This window comes from Salvelinus alpinus, chromosome 3 (genome assembly GCF_045679555.1).
Source record: "Salvelinus alpinus chromosome 3, SLU_Salpinus.1, whole genome shotgun sequence".
Taxonomy (NCBI): domain Eukaryota; kingdom Metazoa; phylum Chordata; class Actinopteri; order Salmoniformes; family Salmonidae; genus Salvelinus; species Salvelinus alpinus.
This window is the reverse complement of record NC_092088.1, coordinates 50,479,522-50,501,593: the sequence shown is the minus strand read 5'-3', so window position 1 is coordinate 50,501,593 and position 22,072 is coordinate 50,479,522. Positions and strand designations below refer to the sequence as shown.

The following is a 22,072-nucleotide window of genomic DNA, read 5'->3' as shown; positions in this document are numbered from 1 at the left end:
CAATACATGCTTCAGCTAATGCTAACCATACTGTTGAACACAACAGGCTTCAGCTAATGCTAACCGTTCTGTTGAACACAACAGGCTTCAGATAATGCTAACCATTCTGATGAACACTGCAGGATTCAGCTAGTGCTAGCCATTCTGATGAGCACTGCAGGCTTCACATAATGCTAACCATTCTGATAAACACTACATGCTTCAGCTAATGCTAACTGTTATGTTGAACACTACAGGCTTCAGACAGTGCTCTGATGGGTTTTGATTTAGCTACCTCTGCAATACTTGGGAGTCCCCTGCCTACAGTGCTTGAGTTGTTGATGCCAAATGCCATCTATACACTACTGGTTGTATACCTATGAATCAGACAGTGATTCAGTTAGACTTGCAGGTGGGTGAACTCTCTGACCAGTGACATATTTACTCTGTAGTCATCTAAATGTACTGCAGCCTTCAAAAGCCCAGTCACCAGCATCATCCATCAAGCTCCATGCTTATTATGGAGGAAAGGACTCAAGTCAAGGCCTCGGGCAGAAGGACTTCAAGGTGTTTGGAAATCTGCCTCAAAGTGACTCCCTAGTGGGATCAAATCCAACTGGACCAAGAAGGAAAAATAAACGGATGAACTCAAAGGGTGGGTACAGACACTTCAAAGCAGTCTGAGTCAATTGACTCTCTTCCTTTAGGCCTCTATGGCATGGGGTTTACTCACACCCAATGTGAAACCTAAGTTAAATTGCTTTTCTGATCACTGTTTCCCCTCCTCTTTGAAGAACACGAGTCCCATTACTGCCTTACTGTCTGGGAACACCATTTAAGCCAGGACGTCAACCTCTGTTACTGAGCCTGTCTCTCGCTCTAGAGGCTTTGGAGATGGATATGACAAAACTTCTTATTTCATTCTACTGAAGGGAAAGGAAAACTAGACAGGTTTCCTTATGCTGCGTCAGCTAAACTGTGGTTCAGTTAATGGTGAGGTGTGTTTGTATGTTACTGCGCAAGAGTTAGTGAGTCTTAACTGGGTCAAAGTATATAGGCAAAAGTAAACACTGACATATCAAGTAAGACCATCAACATATGTATACAGGACTTTATAAAGAGTAGACCATGTCATTGATTCTACTGGAGGGCATGATATGCATAACAGTCAATAGACTAAGCTCTGCGTAACATTTATCACCTTTCACTGTGAAAAAGCCTAATTTAATGAATCTCAACAAGGGCCAGATGAAGATTATTTTCAGTTCCTTTTGAGGATCAGCTCCTAGCACTCCATTTTCAGAGGTTAAACAGCTGACTCAGGACCCCGTGCAGCTGGCATATGTAAATCCAGCATGTCTCTCCGTCTTTCCGATAAAGTGAGCTGGATAATTAATATAGGCGTCTGGGAGACATTCCTCCTACAGAAGGCAACATTCTGGCCCCGGCCTAAACCAACAAGGGGGAAAAACAGGCCTCTCTGCAGGCCAAAGTGAGCCTCCAGGGCTAAGGCACAGTTTGAAGGCTGTGGACATAAAGGGAGGGGAGAGAGGTGGGGAAATGGAGCAGGGAAAGAAGGGAGGAAGAAGGGGAACTATTGGGGATGAAGGAAAGACCGTGACCCCAGACTGAGAGGTGAAAATGGGAATTCTCATGTGGATGCTGGCCGGAAAGTGTGCATGAATAGGTGTGCATCACTGTGTGTGTGCGCGCGTGTGCCTGCATGCATGCGTGTGTGTGTGTAGGTTGGTCACTCACCACTCTCGCTCTTATCGATGACGTCTACCAGTTTGCCAGCCTGCAGGCTGATTTCCGCCGGCTCCTGCTTCTCATAGTTGGCCACCACCATGTACTGCTCCAGTAGCATAGGATCGGCACCATCCAAACCTGGGGTTGATGGGAAAAAACACGCTGTCAGCCAGCTCCCGGTCATGGGTCCGCGAGAGCGACCGCCGGGCACCCTCTGCGCCATAGGCCAATTTGTCAGTAGACCTCAGCCAATGGGAACACACGCTGAGCTCTGTGCATTTTCCCAAGAGTCTGGCCATATAGCTGGAGAGTCAAAAAGGAACGCCTATTAAACTGAAAGTCTCCCAAAATACATCAAGCAGTCTGCTGAAGAGAATCCATTCTAAGCTGTTGGGGGGCCTCATCCATAGTCTAAACTTGAGATAGGAAAATAGGAATGGATGGAGAGAAAAAGAGGAAAGCAATAGAGAGAAAGAGAAAGAAAGAGCAGGAGCAGCAGCCGGTTGTCGATAGAACAGTGGAGCGGAAGAAAGGAACGGTTTCCCCTGGAAAATAAACAGTCTGTTAAAAAGCCTCCTTCTCCTTGTTGGGGCTGGAGCTGGAGGAAGAGTAGGGGGGGTTGTGTACGCCAATCATAAGAGTCGACACTGAAGGCCTTAAATAGAACCAGATGAGTAGGCTGGAGTTGAGCTCAGGAGGCCGGGCCTCGGCTGCTGTGAAACACTAGAGCACAGGACTTTCATTTAGTATTGCCAATGGAAAGCTTCTTTCCTGGCCTCGCTGGGTTAAACATATTAGCACCAGCAATGACTTAGTTTTGACAATGTTATTCAGCAGGACCATTCCACTGGGCACAGACGTCAGTTCAACATCGAGTCTTGAATTACATTTTGTTTAGTTGTCAACTAACCTGAATTCAACGTGAAATAAAAAATAATAATAATGTAATTGGATTAGGTTAAAGGTTAGGGTCACGAAGTTCACTTACGTTGATGGCTTATTTTAATGTGGAAACAACGTTGATTTAAACAGTTTTTGTCCAGTGGGGTACATTGATCAAACATCCAAGAATGTGTCAGTATTATAGATGAGGTGGCTCTTATTAAGCTGTGATCACAAACATTGCTTTATTTTTCTTCATATATCTACTGTATCTGTCTTTTATACAAACTATGCAGTCCATGTTGCATTACATGGTAGTGATGTTTATGATATGAATTTCAGAACATAAACAGTTTGCAAAGAGTAAAGCACACTTAAATATACATGGACTGGTATTGTACAAAAAGCCAAGCCATAACCTCAACATCAAAAGGAAAAAACACAAAGATCATTGGGGATGTTTCTCATTTTCAAAAACAAAGCACCTGTTGCATGAATTTAAAACAGTAAATAAACTACATCTTCAAAACAAATTCAACCACCTACCACTGCACACTAAACCTTAAAAAGTCACTCCAAAACATCTCCAGCTGGAGCCTAGAATGAACTGAGACAACCCAGTTTAGCAGCAGAACTAACACATGTCAGCTGTTCCCTAGAATCAGACACTGCTGAGATGCATTTCACACATTACTGATGGCTCAGACTGGCCACAGAGTTTCGTAAAACGGAGAGGAGAGAAATGATTCACAGATCACATAAGAACACAGTATACAGCACATACTATGTATCCGGATTCAAAACCAGGATATCCTTTGGTCTAAATTCCAAGCTGCTTCAAGGCTTGCCTGAGTAATAATTTATAGTTTAACTGCCAACAGACAGTTCACGTATATGGATACTAAGATGGAGGATACAGCACAAATGCTCTGTAGTACTCATTGTCAATGTACTGTTTCTCTCTTAGCTGAGATAAATTACAGAATTTAGTGAAAAATAAATGAGTTAGCTGAGTTCCTGTATCACATAATCAAGAGAAATGTCTACAAAACAAATTATAAACTAGATGAAGACAACCACGTCCAAATGAAAACATTATTCAACCTGTGATAAACTCAGTGTCTGGAACATTGTACAGAGAGCTCTATCTCACACGATGGAAAATAGCATGATTCCAGTCCAATAAATACTATTAGATAATAAGTGATTGAGTAAAAAGAGAGGACCTGACGACAGCTGTCAGACGAAAGATGAACATTTACGTAAATTAGGATTATGTTCCCATTCTATGCTGAGGGGCAGGTGTCACAAATGTCAAAGCACTAATAACTCATCCGGATGAGCTCAGCTTCAATAGCATCCAAAATACTAAACCTGCCAACTAGTAAAGTTGAACCAGTGTGGTTCCTTCTGTGGTTTATGCTGCTTTCTCATTATTTGCACAGGGTTCTTTGCTCACCGCGAGGTTGGATGCAGAAGCCTTGGAAAGTTAATATTAGTTGAACTTTGAGGGCAGGAGTGCAACCCCTTGCAGTGTGATCCACTTACTGGTGGAAAACAATGACTTGTGCTACACCTAAAGTAATGTGAAGGCTGCTTTAGAAATGCAAGGCTTTGGTTTTCCTTTCAGCATAGCTGCCATAGATGAATGCTCAAGATTATACATTCAATGATGCTGAGACCAAAACTCATCCAATGCATTTTTATAACCTGTTGGGAATGGTCAGAACGATGGCTGACCACAGAGGCAGATGAATCCCATCGCTTAACACAAGAAATGACAAGGAGATCATTTTGACCCAATATGAATGTAAAATTGCCCCCCTCCGTCCTTGACTTTTCTTAAATAAGTCTATTTAACACACGTACAGATTGTTGTTAGAATTTTGATATGACAAACATAATATGTTATAAGCAGTTTTAAGAGGACATTACATTCCCCCCCCCCCCCCCCCGAGCCGCTAAAAAGTGACTTTTTCCAAATACTCCTACAGAATCACATCAGAAAGAGATGATCCTGAGGTTTCCAAAACACTTACCATTGCCAAATAACTTTCAAAATTGATACTTAAAAATATAACTTTTTCCACTGTTACATGTGCTCCATGCTTGAGCACACGGCAACAGCTAGCCTACAGTAACAAACAAATAAAAATGATATTGTGTTATTTTAAATAAAAAATTTGATTTGTATTCTAATGTTACCCAAGACCTTCATAAACACAATCAAAGTATTATTTTTCCGATAGCAAACATAAAATGTATTTATTAGACTGTTAGAATGTTGAGTGAAAATGAATCTGCTATATTGTGGTTAAAGAGTTACCTGTCTAACAGAACGCAGAAGATGTTCTTTAATGGAAGCCTCTCCAACATAATCCAGGTAGAATCAGGAATTCCCCAGGGCAGCTGTCTAGGCCCATTACTTTTTTCAATCTTTACAAATGAAATGCCACTGGCTTTGAGTAAAGCCAGAGCATCTTTGTATACGGATGACTCAACAATATACACGTCAGCTACTACAGCGACTGAAATGACTGCAACACTTAACAAAGAGCTGCAATTAGTTAGAGTGGGTGGCAAGGAATAAGTTAGCCCTACATATTTCTAAAACTAAAAGCATTGTATTTGGGAATAAAACATTCACTAAACCCTAAACCTCAACTAAATATTGTAATAACTAAGGTGGAAATTGAGCAAGTTGAGGTGACTAAACTGCTTGGAGTAAGCCTGGATTGTAAACGGTCATGGTCAAAACATACTGATACAACAGTTGCTAAGATGGGGAGAAGTATGTCCTAATAAAGTGCTGCTCTATCTTCTTAACAGCACTATCAACAAGGCAGGTCCTACAGGCCCTAGTTTTGTCGCATCTGGACTACTGTTCAGCTTGCAAGCCGAAGGCAAGAATAGGTAAAAATGCCATGTCTTAGGTCAGTTAGGATCACCACTTATTTTAAGAATGTGGAATGTCAGAATAATAGTAGAGAGAATGATTGATTTCAGCTTTTATTTCTTTCATCACATTCCCAGTGGGTAAGAAGTTTACATACACTCAATTAGTATTTGGTAGCATTGCCTTTAAATTGTTTAACTTGGGTGAAACCTTTCGGGTAGCCTTCCAAAAGCTTCCCACAATAAGTTGGGTGAATTTTGGGCCATTCCTCCTGACAGAGATGGTGTAACCGAGTCAGGTTTGTAGGCCTCCTTGCTTGCACACGCTTTTTCAGTTCTGCCCACAAATTTTCTATAGGATTGAGGTCAGGGGTTTGTGATGGCCACTCCAAAACCTTGACATTGTTGTACTTACGCAATTTTTCCACAACTTTGGAAGTATGCTTGGGGTCATTGTCCATTTGGAAGACCCATTTGCAACCAAGCTTTAACTTCCTGACTGATGTCTTGAGATGTTGCTTCAATATATTGACATCATTTCCATTCCTCATGATGCCATCTATTTTGTGAAGTGCACCAGTCCGTCCTGCTGCAAAGCACCCCCACAACGTGATGCTGCCACCCTCGTGCTTCACGGTTGGGATGGTGTTCTTCGGCTTGCAAGCCTCCCCCTTTTTCCTCCAAACATAACGATGGTCATATTTGCCAAACAGTTCTATTTTTGTTTCATCAGACCAGAGGACATTTCTCCAAAAAGTACGATATTTGTCCCCATGTGCAGTTGCAAACCATATTCTGGCTTTTTTATGGTGGTTTTGGAGCAGTGGCTTCTTCCTTGCTGAGCGGCCTTTCAGGTTATGTCGATATAGGACTCATTTTACTGTGGATATAGATACTTTTCTACCTTTTCCCTCCAGCATCTTCACAAGGTCCTTTGCTGTTGTTCTGAGATTGATTTGCACTTTTCGCACCAAAGTACGTTCACCTCTAGGAGACAGAACGCGTGTTCTTCCTGAGCGGTATGACGGCTGCATGGTCCCATGGTGTTTATACTTGCGTACTATTGTTTGTACAGATGAACGTGGTACCTTCAGGTGTTTGGAAATTGCTCCCAAGGATGAACCAGACTTGTGGAGGTCTACAAAAAAAATTCTGAGGTCTTGGCTATTTCTCAGTAAAGCCTCAAGCATAAATTGCTCAGTAAAGCCTCAAGCATAAAGCCTCAAGCATAAATTGTCCGAAACGCTGAAATGGGCTACTTCTATGAGAAAAATTGAGGAGGCAGAACACACCTCATTGCAAACTGTTGTTAGAAAATACATCTTGTTAGAAATTAATGTGAAATTTACAAGTTGAAACATAGCCTACACTGTAGATTATTAGCAGGCAGCACGTGTTAACTCTCCAGTTGCGTAATAATCACATTTTAGAACAGTGAGTGCATTCTGACATCAGGTGCATAAAATGACGCTGGAGCGACCGTTAAAGATATTTGGAACTCACATATGAAAAGGGTCATTAATTGGTGTTGCCTTAGATTGTAAAATGTCATGGAGAAAACATATTGATTCAATGGTTGTAAAGATGGGGAGAGGTCTGTCCGTGATAAATCAAATCCAATTGTATTAGTCACATGCGCCGAATACAACAGGTGTAGACCTTACAGTGAAATGCTTACTTACGAGCCCCTAACCAACAGCGCAGTTTTAAAAAATACGGGTAACAGATAAACGTAACAAGTAATTAAAGAGCAGCAGTAAAAAATAACATATACAGCGGGGTGTCGGTACAGAGGCAATGTGCGAGGGCACCGGTTAATTGAGGTAGTATGTACATGTAGGAGAATAATTAAAGTGACTATAAATAGATGATAACAGAGAGTGGCAGTGGTGTGGAGGGGGAGGGGCGGGGGTAATGCGAATAGTCTGGGTAGCCATTTGACTAGATGTTCAGGAGTCTTATGTCTTCGGGGTAGAAGCTGTTTAGAAGTCTCTTGGACCTGAACTTGCCACTTCGGTGCAGCTTGCCGTGTTGTAGCAGGGAGAACAGTCTATGACTAGGGTGGTTGGAGTCTTTGACAATTTTTAGGGCCTTCCTCTGACCCCGGGTGGTATAGAGGTCCTGGATGGCAGGAAGCTTGGACCCAGTGATGTACTGGGCCGTTCGCACTACTCTCTGTAGTGCCTTGCGGTCGGAGGCCGAGCCGTTGCCATACCAGGCAGTGATGCAACCTGTGAGGATGCTCTCGATGGTGCAGCTGTAGAACCTTTTGAGGATCTGAGGACCCATGCCAAATCTTTTCAGTCTCCTGAGGGGCAATACGTTTTGTTGTGCCCGCTTATCGACTGTCATGGTGTGCTTGGACCATGTTAGTTTGTTGGTGATGTGGACACCAAGGAACTTTAAGCTTTCAACCTGCTCCACTGTAGCCCTGTCGATGAGAATGGGGGCGTGCTCGGTCATCTTTTTCCTGTAGTCCACAATCATCTCCTTTGTCTTAACCACGTTGAGGGAGAGGTTGTTGTCCTGGCACCACACGGCCAGGTATCTGACCTCCTCCCTATAGGCTGTCTCGTTTTTGTCGGTGATCAGGCCTACCACTGTTGTGTCATCGGCAAATTTAATGATGAAATTGGAGTTGTGCCTGGCCGTGCAGTCATGAGTGAACAGGGAGTACAGGAGGGGGCTGAGCACGCACCTCTGAGGGGCCCCTGTGTTGAGGATCAGCGTGGCGGGTGTGTTGTTACCTACCCTTACCACCCGGGGGCGACCCATCAGGAAGTCCAGGATCCAGTTGCAGAGGGAGGTGTTTAGTCCCAGGGTTCTTCGCTTATTGATGAGCTTTGAGGGCACTATGGTGTTGAACGCTGAGCTGTAGTCAATGAATAGCATTCTCACATAGGTGTTCATTTTGTCCAGGTGGGAAAGGGCAGTGTGGAGTAAAATAAAGACTGCATCATCTGTGGATCTGTTGGGGCGGTATGCAAATTGGAGTGGGTCTAGGGTTTCTGGGATGATGGTGTTGATTTGAGCCATGACCAGCCTTTCAAAGCACTTCATGGCTACAGACGTGAGTGCTACGGGTTGGTAGTCATTTATGCAGGTTACCTTAGTGTTCTTAGGCACAGGCACTATGGTGGTCTGCTTAAAACATGTTGGTATTACAGACTCGGACAGGGAGAGGTTGAAAATGTCAGTGAAGACACTTGCTAGTTGGTCAGCGCATGCTCGCAGTACACATCCTGGTAATCCGTCTGGCCCTGCGGCCTTGTGAATGTAGACCTGTCTAAAGGTCTTACTCACATCGGCTGCGGAGAGCGTGATCACACAGTCTTCCGGTACAGCTGGTGCTCTCATGTCTGTTTCAGTGTTATTTGTCTCGAAAGCGAGCATAGAAGCAGTTTAGCTCGTCCGGTAGACTCGTGTCACTGGGCAGCTCTCGGCTGTGCTTCCATTTGTAGTCTGTAATGGTTTGCAGGCCCTGCCACATCCAACGAGCGTCAGAGCCGGTGTAGTACGACTCGATCTTAGTCCTGTATTGACGCTTTGCCTGTTTGATGGTTCGTCAGAGGGCATAGCGGGATTTCTTATAAGCTTCTGGGTTAGAGTCCCGCTCCTTGAAAGCGGCAGCTCTAGCCTTTAGCTCAGTGCGGATGCTGCCTGTAATCCATGGCTTCTGGTTGGGGTATGTACATACGGTCACTGCGGGGACGACGTCATCGATGCAGTTATTGATGAACCCAATGACAGATGTGGTGTACTCCTCAATGCCACTGGAGGAAACCTGGAACATATTCCTGTCTGTGCATGCAAGACAGTCCTGTAGCTTAGCATCTGCTTCATCTGACCACTTTTTTATTGACCATATATATGGTCACACCAGATACTGACTGGTTTTCTGATCCACAACCCTACCTTTTTTTAAGGTACCTGTGACCAACAGATGCAGTTGAAGTCGGAGGTTTACATACACCTTAGCCAATATACATTTAAACTCCGTTTTTCACAATTACTGACATTTAATCCTAGTAAAAATTCCCTGTCTTATGTCAGTTAGGACCACCACTTTATTTTAAGTGTATGTAAACTTCCGACATCAACTGTACATATCTGTATTCCCAGTTATGTGAAAGCCATAGATTAGGGCCTAATGAATTTATTTCAAATGACTGATTTCCTTATATGAACTTTAACTCAGTAAAATCGTTGAAATTGTTGAATGTTGCTTTTATATTTTTGTTCATTGTAGTATAAAACTTTCCATTTTCACATACTGAAAATGTGTTATTCTTACTGCATTTTTCCCGCTATTGGTTGATTTTGGTAGCACATTCCCATATCTAATTGACAGCTGTTGTCAATGCCGAAATGAGTATGACATCCAGGCATTTTAAGTATACTAAATTTTTGAAATGTCACATACTATAAAAAAAAAATTGCATACTCAAACGGCCTACTATTTAGGACGCAAATATGGGTATTCGGACACGGCCAGTGTAACTCTTCACAAAGACAAAAATAGGTTCATATGATAAGGTACAGTACATTGGGTGAAATCTGCTTAATATCATAAAGGTACATTTGAAGTTTACATACACTTAGGTTGGAGTCATTAAAACTCGTTTTTCAACCACTCCACAAATAACAAACTATAGTTTTGGCAAGTCGGTTAGGACATCTACTTTGTGCATGACACAAGTAATTTTTCCAACAATTATTTACAGTCAGATTATTTCACTTATAATTCACTGTGTCACAATTCCAGTGGGTCAGAAGTTTACATACACTAAGTTGACTGTGCCTTTAAACAGCTTGGAAAATTCCAAGAAATTATTTAATGGCTTTAGAAGCTTCTGATAGGCTAATTGACATCATTTGAGTCAATTGAAGGTGTACCTGTGGATGTATTTCAAGGCCTACCTTCAAACTCAGTGCCTCTTTGCTTGACATCATGGGAAAATCAAAAGAAGACCTCCACAAGTCTGGTTCATCCTTGGGAGCAATTTCCAAACACCTGAAGGTACCACACTCATCTGCACAAACAATAGTACGCAAGTATAAACACCATGGGACCATGCAGCCGTTGTCCAAATGGACAACAACCCCAAGCATACTTCCAAAGTTGTGGCAAAATGGCTTAAGGACAACAAAGTCAAGGTATTGGAGTGGCCATCACAAAGCTCTGACCTCAAACCTATAGAACATTTGTGGGCAGAACTGAAAAGGTGTGTGCAAACAAGGAGGCCTACAAACCTGACTCAGTTACACCACCTCTGTCAAGATAAATGGGCCAAAATTCACCCAACTTTTTGTGGGAAGCTTGTGGAAGGCTACCCAAAACGTTTGACCCAAGTTAAACAATTTAAAGGCAATGCTACCAAATACTAATTGAGTGTATGTAAACTTCTGACCCACTAGGAATGTGATGAAAAAAATTAAAGCTGAAATAAATCATTCTCTCTACTATTATTCTGACATTTCACATTCTTAAAATAAAGTGGTGATCCTAACTGACCTAAGACAGGGAATTTTACTTGGATTAAATGTCAGGAATTGTGAAAAACTGAGTTTAAATGTATTTGGCTAAGGTGTATGTAAACTTCTGACTTCAACTGTAAGTCCTTATATTGTCTCTCCTAGCTCTGTAACTTTAGAATACACATGTGACTTACAGTGGGTGTGTATTCTCCAACTCCATCTGAAGGAATTAAAATTAGATGCAGTAGCTAAAATGTATTTGATAGATTGAAGGAGTGTGTTCTGGAAGTAGTAGCCACACTAGGGTAAACAAACTGAGATAAATGTAGCTTTTACTACATACTTTTGTATATATAGTGTATGTGGGCACTCCTTCAAATTAGTGGATTTGGCTATTTCAACCAAACCCGTTGCTGACAGGTGCATAAAATTGAGCACACCGTCATGCAATCTCCATAGACAAACATTGGCAGTGGAATGGCCTTAATGGAGAGCTCAGTGACTTTCAACGTGGCACCATCATAGGATGCCACCTTTCCAACACGTCAGTTCATCAAATTTCTGCCCTGCTAGAGCTGCTCCAATCAAATTTAAGTGATGTTATTGTGAAGTGGAAACGTTTAGGAGCAACAACAGTTCAGCCGCGAAGTGTTAGGCCACACAAGCTCACAGAACGGGACTTCCGAGTGCTGAAGCGTGTAGCGCGTAAAAATCAGCTTTCCTTGGTTGCAACACTCACGGCCAAGTTCCAAACTGCCTCTGGAAGCAACGTAAGCACAATAACTGTTCATCGGGAGGTTAAAAAAATGCCCGAGCAGCTGCGCACAAGCCAAAATTCACCATACGCAATGCCAAGTGGCATATTTTCTGGAGTGATGATGGGTTAGGTCAGTGCCAGTAGAACGCTACCTGCCCGAATGCATAGTGCAACTGTAAATGCAACAGCATACAATGGCATTCTAGACAATTCGGTGTCTCCAACTTTGTGGCAACAGTTTGGGGAAGATCCTTTCCTGTTTCAGCATGACAATGTGCACAAAGCAAGGTCCATACAAAAATGGTTTGTCAAGGTCGGTGTGGAAGAACTTTACTGGCCTGCACAGATACCTGACCTCAACCCCATCGAGCACATTTTGGTTGAATTGGAACGCAGACTGCGAGCCAGGCCTAATCGGCCAAATTAGTGCCCAACCTCACTAATGGTCTTGTGGCTAAATAGAAGCAAGTCCCCGAAGCAATGCTCCAACATCTAGTGGAAAACCTTCCCAGAAGAGTGGAGGCTGTTGTAGCTGCAAAGGGGGGACCAACTTCATATTAATGCCCATGATTTTGGAATGAGATGTTTGATGAGCAGGTGTCCACATGCTTCTGGTCATGTAGTGTATGATTGATATTAGTTCCCCCACCCTTCCTTGAATCTCAACAACTTTAGTGTCTAGACTCTAGACTACTGTGTTTACATGTGGTACAGGATGTGTGTGCCTGCCTGCTAAGGTGCCTGCATGCCTTCCTGCGTGCATACCTCAATTAAATAGCCCTATTAGCCACTCTTTCTGTTTACATCTCTCCTCACACAGATTTACACTGAGTGCACAAAACATTAGGAACACCTTCCTAATGTTGAGTTACACCCCCTTTTGCCCTCAGAACAGCCTCAATTTGGGCTCCTGAGTGGCGCAGCGGTCTAAAGCACTGCATCTCAGTGCTAGAGGAGTCACTACAGACACCCTGGTTTCAGGCTGTATCACAACGGCCCCGGATTGAGAGTCCCATAGAGCAGCGCACAATTGGCCCAGCGTCGTCTGGTTTTGGCCGGTGTTGGCCGTCATTGTAAATAAGAATTTGTTCTTAACTGACTTGCCTAGTAAAATAACGGTTAAATAAAATAAAAAAATTGTCAAAGCATGGACTCTAAAAGGTTTCAAAAGCCTTGCACAGGGATGCTGGCCCATGTTGACTCCAATGTTTCCCACAGTTGTGTCAAGTTGGCTAGATGTTCTTTGGGCGGTGGACCATTCTTGATACACACAGGAAACTGTTGAGTGTGAAAAACCCAGCAGCGTTGCAGTTCTTGATACACTCAAACCGGTGTACCTGGCACTTACTAACATAACTCGTTCAAAAACATTTAAATATTTTGTCTTGCCCATATGAATGGCACACATACACAATCCATGTCTCAATTGTCTCAAGGCTAAAAAATCCTTCTTTAACCTGTCGTCTCCAAACCTGTTCCTGGAGAGCTCTAACTAACCGGTTCTAACTAACCTGATTCAGATTATAAACCAGCTAATTATTAGAATCAGGAGTGCTAGATTAGGGTAGGAGAGAAAAACCTACAGGACAGTAGCTCTCCAGGGACAGGTTTGGAGATCCCTGATCTACACTGTGACATAAATAAGGTATCATAGCTTTACCTGGTCAGTCTATGTCATGGAAAGAGCAGATGTTCATAATTTTTGTACACTCTGTTTACATTGTGCATGTTCAGTAATTATTATGCAACATTTCCTCACCTGGGATTTGAACTCACGACGACCTCTTGGTTCATGCAACGCCAATCCTTCTATGCCACCATGTCCGTGACAGGTATGAATTAATCTGACTATTCTCATGATTTGATTTACTTATTTCATTAATTGAAGGGCTTTCTGTGTAGTTGTCTAATGTTGGTGGGGCATATTAACCTATTTTAATGATAGTCCTGAATCACTATGATCAATAAAAAGTATTGTATCAATAAAATATTTTCTTGAGTGCAATTTTAACAGAGCTGAGATTTACTTCAAAGTGCATTCACCCTATTGGTTAAACCTATCAAGTTGTTTCAGATCAACACAAGTGCCTAGGGAGGAGGTTTTAAGGTTTCTTCTGGACAGGGTCTAATTATAATGGCCCAATAAGCACAAGCCCTAGAGCAGTGGTCACCAACTGGTCGACCGTGGTCGATCGTCATGGCATTCCTAGTCAATCACCAAACATGTAGAAAAGCCAATGATAAAGGATGTGATAAAAGGCTTGCGCTCCTTTTTTAAGTCCTGTTGTGGTAGATGCACTTGATTCAGAAGCCCAGGGCACCGGGTATGCAAAGTATTCCCATGTTGAACCATTGTCTGAAAAGACAAACTCTGCTTACCCGGCGGACCAGTAGATCTGTGGCTAAATCGAGTGCGCCTACTGCGCTGGCCAATCGGAAAGCTCAAATCACCATGCATACAAAGCTTCCATGACACCTGCCACAGCAAAGTTTGATACTAGCCTACGTAAGATTAAATAACTTTTAAAACCATGACCACAGAGAGAATACAGCAAAGAGCTGCTGTTTTTATGACTAAGTTCATGTTTAATTGTTTATTCAGCACTATCAACCCTGTTCTTACTCAACACTATTACAAAACATAAAACACACTTCTCCCTACTTCCATTCGCGCTGCAGCTGCAACGAATGAGTAGCCAAGTGTATAGATAGCCCAGCATTTTTATGATTATTAGCAGCTTGTCTTGTCTCTTTTAATATCGAGGAATATTTAACTATCTCTGGTCATAGGAACAACCTGAACGGTCATCCAACTCAGAATTCCAAATCAGAAACTCTGGCATCTTTCTAGACCTCTGACTTTCCGAACTGAAGATCACTGATATCATGATTTGACATTGTTTTTTGCAGCATTCCCAGTTGTCTTGAAAACACCATGATCATCTGATGCAGTTACCATCAGTCCAGTAAAATAAAAAAGCTAATTATTTGAAAATGAATGCTCACCTGTGCCTTGCAAGTGCTACACCAACTGATCTAATTTGTAATCAAAGCTCAAGTTTTGAAATCTAATATGGTCTGAGAAGAACATAATTGGCAGGCCAGGCATTATAGCCAATATGATGTGATAATGTACTAGGCCTACTTCACAAACCTCATTCTTACAAAAAAAAAAGTATTAGGTTAATTTACATTTCGTAAGTCATGATAAAAAAAAAAAAAGAGTTTTAGATCTTGGACTGCGAAATGGATCTTGACTCAGAAAAAGTTGATGACCACTGCCCTAGAGATGTACCTTATTGGGACAGTAGTTGCTGTTGCTGGTGCTGTTGGCCTGGTTCCTGTTTGATGTAGTGTTTCTGGACAAAGAGATCAATGCCGCCTTTGCAGAGTTTTCATTTTACTAAAATGTTATCTTTCTCCTCGATTAACAAAACATAAATGGGAGCATTTCCACAAGGAAAAGGTTAAGTGGGGTAACAACCATAGAGAACAATAGAGGCCTCTAGTGGCCAAAAGGTTGTTTTAGCATGGGCAGCACCATTGAGGGATTCCACCAACCTGCCTTGAACGCTGCCTTACATATGAACCAGCTTACTCATTGCAGACAGCCTTCAAGGCAGCATCCTGATTTATCAGCCTCTGAGGCTGCTATTGAATCTCATCAGCCTGCCAGGAACAGAGGACACCCACTCTGGATTATATGCTTCAGCATATAAAGCATTTTGACTGCTAATCTGCCAGCAAATTTAATTAAATTTCAAATCAAATCAAAGTTTATTTGTCACGTGCGCCGAATAGAACAGGTGTAGACCGTACAGTGAAATGCTTACTTACAGGCTCTAACCAATAGTGCAAAAAAGGTATTAGGTGAACAATAGGTAAGTAAATAAATATAACGACTGTGAAAAATAACAATAGCGAGGCTATATACAGTAGTGAGGCTATAAAAGTAGTGAGGCTACATACAGACACCGGTTAGTCAGGCTGATTGAGGTAGTACGTACATGTAGATATGGTTAAAGTGACTTTGCATATATGATGAACAGAGAGTAGCAGTGGCGTAAAAGAGGAGTTGGCGGGTGGTGGGTGGCGGGACACAATGAAAAATAGTCTGGGTAGCCATTTGATTACCTGTTCAGGAGTCTTACGGCTTGGGGGTAAAAACTGTTGAGAAGCCTTTTTGTTCTAGACTTGGCACTACGGTACCGCTTGCCATGGCACTACGGTACCGCTTGCCAAAACAGTCATGTAGTTTAGCATCTGCTTCATCTGACCACTTTTTTATAGACCAAGTCACTGGTGCTTCCTGCTTTAATTTTTGCTTGTCAGCAGGAATCAGGAGGATAGAGTTGTGGTCGGATTTACCAAATGGAGGGCGAGAGAGAGCTTTGTACGCGTGCGTCTCTGTGTGTGGAGTACAGGTGATCTAGAATATTTTTCCCTCTGGTTGCACATTTAACATGTTGATAGAAATGTTATTTGTCACATGCGCCAAATACAACAGTGAAATGCTTACTTACAAGCCCTTAACCAACAATGCAGTTCAAAAAAATTAAATAAAAGTAACAAATAATTAAAGAGCAGGAGTAAAATAACAATAGCGAGGCTATATACAGGGGGTACCGGTACAGAGTCAATGTGCGGGGGCACCGGATAGTCGAGGTAATATGTACATGTAGGTAGTTATTAAGGTGACTATGCATAGATAATAACAGAGAGTAGCAGCAGCGTAAAAGAGGTGGGGGGCGGGGGCAATGCAAATAGTCTGGGTAGCCATTTGATTAAATGTTCAGGAGTCTTATGGCTTGGGGTAGAAGCTGTTAAGAAGCCTCTTGTACCTAGACTTGGAGCTCCAGTACCGCTTGCCGTGCGGTAACAGAGAGAGCAGTCTATGACTAGGGTGGCTGGAGTCTTTGACAAATTGTAGGGCCTTCCTCTGACACGGCCTGGTATAGAGGTCCTGGATGGCCGGAAGCTTGGCCCCAGTGATGTACTGGGCCGTACGCACTACCCTCTGTAGTGCCTTGCGGTCAGAGGCCAAGCAGTGATGTAACCTGTCAGGATGCTCACAATGGTGCTGCTGTAGAACCTTTTGAGGATCTGAGGACCCATGCCAAATCTTTTCAGTCTCCTGAGGGGGAATAGGTTTTGTCGTGCCCGCTTCATGACTATCTTGGTGTGCTTGGACCATGTTAGTTTGTTGGTGATGTGGACGCCCAAGGAACTTGAAGCTCTCAACCTACTCCACTACAGCCCCGTCGATGAGAATGGGGGCATGCTCAGTCCTCCTTTTCCTGTATTATCTCCTTTGTCTTGATCACGTTGAGGGAGAGGTTGTCTCGTAGTTGTCGGTGATCTGGCCAACCACTGTTGTGTCATTGGCAAACTGAGTGATGGTGTTAGTCGTTCCTAGCCGTGCAGTCATGTTTGAACAGGGAGTACAGGAGGGGACTGAGCACGCACCCCTGAGGGGCCCCCATGTTGAGGATCAGCGTGGCAGTTGTGTTGTTACCTACCCTTACAACCTGGGGCGGCCCGTCAGGAAGTCCAGGATCTAGTTGCAGAGGGATGTGTTTAATCCCAGTGTCCTTAGCTTAGTGATGAGCTTTGAAGGCACTATGGTTTTGAACTCTGAGCTGTAGTCAATGAATAGCATTCTCACATAGGTGTTCCTTTGTCCAGGTGGGAAAGGGCAGTTCTGTATCGATCTTAGTCCTGTATTGACGCTTTGCATGTTTGATGGTTCGTCGGAGGGCTCCCGGTCACGGACGGTTGTGACCGGGAGCCAGGCTGTAGTGGCGTCTTGACCGCTGCGGCACCCAGGGCCCCTTAATAATATTGTAACCACATTCTAGATAAGTTCTAGATACACTGCTCGTCGAACATCTCATTCCAAAATCATAGGCATTATTGTTTCTGTATGGACCTCACTTTGTGCCTGGGCGCATTGTCATGCTGAAACAGGAAAGGGCCTTCCCTGTCTCTCTTGTCGTGATGTGTGTTTTGTCCTATGTATATATATATTTTTTTTTAAATCCCATCCCCCGTCTCCGCAGGAGGCCTTTTGCCTTTTGGTAGGCTGTCATTGTAAATAAGAATTTGTTCTTAATCTTAACTGACTTGCCTAGTTAAATAAAGGTTAAATAAAACTTTTTTTTAAATCCCCAAACTGTTGACACAAATTTGGAATAACAGAATCGTATAGAATGTATGCTGTAGCGTTAAGATTTCCCTTCGCTGGAACAAAGGGGCCTAGCCCGAATCATGAAAAACAGCCCCAGACCATTAATCCTCCTCCACCAAACTTTACAGTTGGCACTATGCATTGGGGCAGGTAGTGTTCTCCTGGCATCCGCCAAACCCAGATTTTTCCATCACGTTTCCGCTACTCCACTCCAGCCGACACTTGGTGAACTTAGGCTGCTTGGCCATGGAAACCCATATCATGAAGCTCCCGACGAACAGTTCTTGTGCTGAGGCTGCTTCCAGAGGCAGTTTGGAACTCTATAGTGAGTTTTGCAACCGAGGACAGACGATTTCTATGCACTACGCGCTTTAGCACTCGGCGGTCCCGTTCTGTGAGCTTGTGTGGCATACTACTTCGTGGCTGAGCCGTTGTTGCTCCTAGACGTTTCCACTTCACAATAACAGCACTTACAGTTGACCGGGGCAACTGTAGCAGGGCAGATATTTTATGAAATGACTTGTTGGAAAGGTGGCATCCTATGATGGTGCCATGTTGAAAGTCACTGAGCTCTTCTGTAAGGCCATTCTACTGCCAATGTTTGTCTATGAAGATTGCATGGGTGTGAGCTTGGTTTTATACACCTGTCAGCAACGGTGTGGCCGAATCCACTAATTTGAAGAGGTGTCCACATACTTTTGTATATATAGTGAATGTTCTGCTTGACATTAACTTTAAACACCAAAACATGCTAAAAAGGTTCTCAGAAGGTTTTTGCTAACTTAGATAGTTATGGGAACATTCTAACGAAAAACTGGACACTCAAACATCAGGGGAGCATGACATGTAACAGTGCAAAAATGTTCTCTCCCTAGAATTGTTAGCTGAGTTGGCACTCAACAACTGTTTAGCATTGAAACTCATCAGCCAGTCCCTTTTCCTTATTTAGTGTCTGTTGGTTTCCTATCATATTTTCTGGCACACACTGGTTATTATGAGACGAAGACTCCATTGCTTTTGTGTTCCAGCTAGCTGCCTGCTGCGGGGTTAGGAGGGGTTGGTTCTATGTCGGAGGCCAAGGTGACAAATTGTCACTGTCAGAAACTGGGAGGCTTGGCTTTACGCTGACCGATGAGTAGAACTCCTGATGGAGTCATCTACTTCTGCAAAAAGTAACTGAAGCTGTCTGCATACACTGACTTTGTGGTTTAAGAGACTAGTCAGTTTATAATGCAGTTCTGCTACTGCTGTATGTATTTTAGAGTTAGTTTAGCCAAATCTCCATACAATATCTTTATAAAAAAAATGTAAGAATGGTGCAAATGTATGTCTCGCATTGTCTAACCCTAGAAAATGCGATTATAAAATGGTAGTTACACTCAAGTGAGACTGAGTTAATGAAATCTTTCAGGTGCTATTGCCTTTGCAGCATGTGAATAAAAGCCCAGTATCTGGGAAGCAGGATCAGTCAAAGAGCTCAGTATTCAATGGCTGTTTATCAAGCAAGGGTAGTGTGACTGCTGAAACAGTCCGCAGTTGTTTAAGTGGTAGAGAAGCACACATTCATCTACATTCAGACTAAAATCTCACGACTAGCTAGCTCCTTACCCCTGTGCGCCCCTTGACCCTCCACACACAGACCCCCCCCCCACACACACACACACAATTCCACTCTCTATATGCCCCTGAGCCCCACAGCTTCAATAAAGCCAGCACGGCTGTGCACACACTCCCCCGGTCCATGCGAAACACTGAAATGGTTTCCACTTGCCACGTAAACCTCCTCTCCATCTGCTTTTCACATGCACAGTGCCTCCAAGCGCTCCGACACTCTTTCCCCCTCTCTCTCTTTCTGTGTCTCGCTCCCCCACTCTCCTTCTCTCTCCCGTCTCTCTCTCTCCCTTACTCACTCTCTCTGACTCTCGCTCTGCCTCTCATACTCTCTCTATCTCTCTCTCCACTCAGTCCTGTTATCCTAAGTAACACAGTAAAGCTGCTCACAGACAAACAGCTAACTTTATTAACTTGTGCTGAGTTGGACAAGTGTAAGTTGTATTTTAGTAAATAGTGTTTCAGCCCAACTGTTCTATATCATAGTTATTTGAAAACAGTTTCCAAACAGTGTGTTCACTTTCAAAAAAAATCCTGTTGGGAAACAATAGAGCTAACGAAAACATTCAGGTATGACTTCTGAGTAACATTGTATTCTAACAATAGAACTACAATACCTGCTAGTCTCAAGTCTAGTTGTGCTGTGACCATGAGGTGTTGACCAAACCTCACGTGCTTAGTCAGCCACTGTACTGTATGCTGCTCTATATCAAGTTAGTGTAGAGAACAATAATAAACAGAGCTAGACACTGTAAACAGTTCAGATATACATGAACAACCTGTAAGGTATATCCTGTATTGACCCATATAGAGACACAGATCTAAAGAATGAAGTGGACTCAAAATAGGGCTCTTGACTTACCTGTACCCTTGCACATTGACTCGGCACCGGTACTCCTTGTATATAGTCTCATTATTGTTATTTTATTGTGTTACTATTTTTTCTTTAGTTGAGCTAATTTTTCAAACTTAAAAAAAAAACTCTGCGTTGTTGGTTAAGGGTTTGTAAGTAACCATTTCACTTTAAGGTCTACTACACCTGTTGTATTTGGCGCATGTGACAAATACATTTGCATTTTATTTGATTGTAGGGGAGGTCACAGCTGGAGACCAATTACTGAGGTACAAGCCAAAACCTTACTGAAACCACATGAAGGAGCAAATCACTGGGCAAGTAATATATTCGTAACTGAACAGTGGTTTTCAGGGACATCTATTCTTTATCTTAACATCATAATCAATGGAGTAAATTATTTTTTGGTCCTAATCAGGGACCCAGTGGTTTACCTCTGAGAAAATTCACCAGTTCATAATAAATAACAGAACTTGAAACTTTCGAACCCTGGATAAACTGACATTGAAGAAAGACATTTAAGATAGCTGGCGGGTGAGTGAGGGGATGACAAGCCACTGAGAGAGAGAAAGAGAGAGGGAGAGAGAGAGCGAGAGAATAATGACGATGCTATGAATGACTGATTGTCTACGTCAGAGTATAAGATAGCCTGTGATTTCTGCAGCCTGTCCATGCCAGGTAAACAGTGGTAACCAGTATGGCTAAACCATGCACTAACCGCCAGCAGTTTGGAGGCCCGGGGCAACATTTTCCTGTTAGGGTACAGTTTCAGTAAACTCTTAGGGGAGACCAACATCATGTAATTATGTGGACCATAAACTGCAGCTACAGCACAAATTCACCACAGACTCGCACACTCGCTCCGCTGTCCTGGTTTAATAAAGTAATACCAATATCTCAGCACAGTTAACCCTGTGTCTCGGTGTGCCGGAGGAAGATTTCAAAAGGAGATATGGTTACTGAGCTGTCTATTAAGACTAAGATGTAGAAGCTTTGACTAGACTTGGTTGGCAAAATATTACCATCTTGAGAGATGAGACATTTCCTCCAAGGCTATCAATCTTAATCTAAAAGATGGAAAATGTTGTTTACAAGGGACAATAAAATGGGACCCATTCATTAATTCATCATTGTTCGTCTACTGTAACCATTTAAAATGTATCGGAACAGTAACGTTTACAACTGTGAATAACCTATTATTCCAGCCTCCGATTCCTGGAAGAAATGCAATATGTAATACGGTCTGGATTTAGGCGACTACAGAGACACACACCTGAAATAAGGCAAGCTTTCCATTTCATCATGTCAATGGAATTCACTGATACGTAAAGGCACAATACCATAGAGTATAGAATGAAATTAGGTTGGAGTCTCGTTTCATTTCGTGGCAACTTCAAGGGTGTTTTCCTATCAGAGAGAAGCAAAGAGAATATTAGGTTACCAGGAATGAGAAATTCAGCTGTACTATTTTCTGCGTAATACTCTAGGTCTACTTTATGTGTAAAGTACTCTTTCACAGAATGTTTGTGTCAAATCCATGGCAGCTTCATGAATCACTGAATCATTTAACCTCCCATTTTGTCACCTGGTAACAAGAGTCTAGAATTCTGAAGACTCGAGTACACACGTACACACGTACACACACAACACAACCCAACACAACACAACACACACGGTCATA

The 22,072-nt window shown here is 42.8% G+C and overlaps 1 protein-coding gene across 2 annotated transcripts in view; it reads right to left on the bottom strand.

The window, feature by feature from the left end:
- The window catches only part of LOC139570892 (SH3 and PX domain-containing protein 2A-like), a 102,473-nt gene that overhangs the window by 35,699 nt on the left and 44,702 nt on the right, over nucleotides 1–22,072 (bottom strand). For both annotated transcript variants that reach the window (XM_071393196.1, XM_071393197.1), the window contains exon 7: nucleotides 1,738–1,866. In XM_071393196.1, coding sequence (XP_071249297.1) covers nucleotides 1,738–1,866 — 129 coding nt within the window. The remainder of the gene's footprint in view (nucleotides 1–1,737; nucleotides 1,867–22,072) is intronic.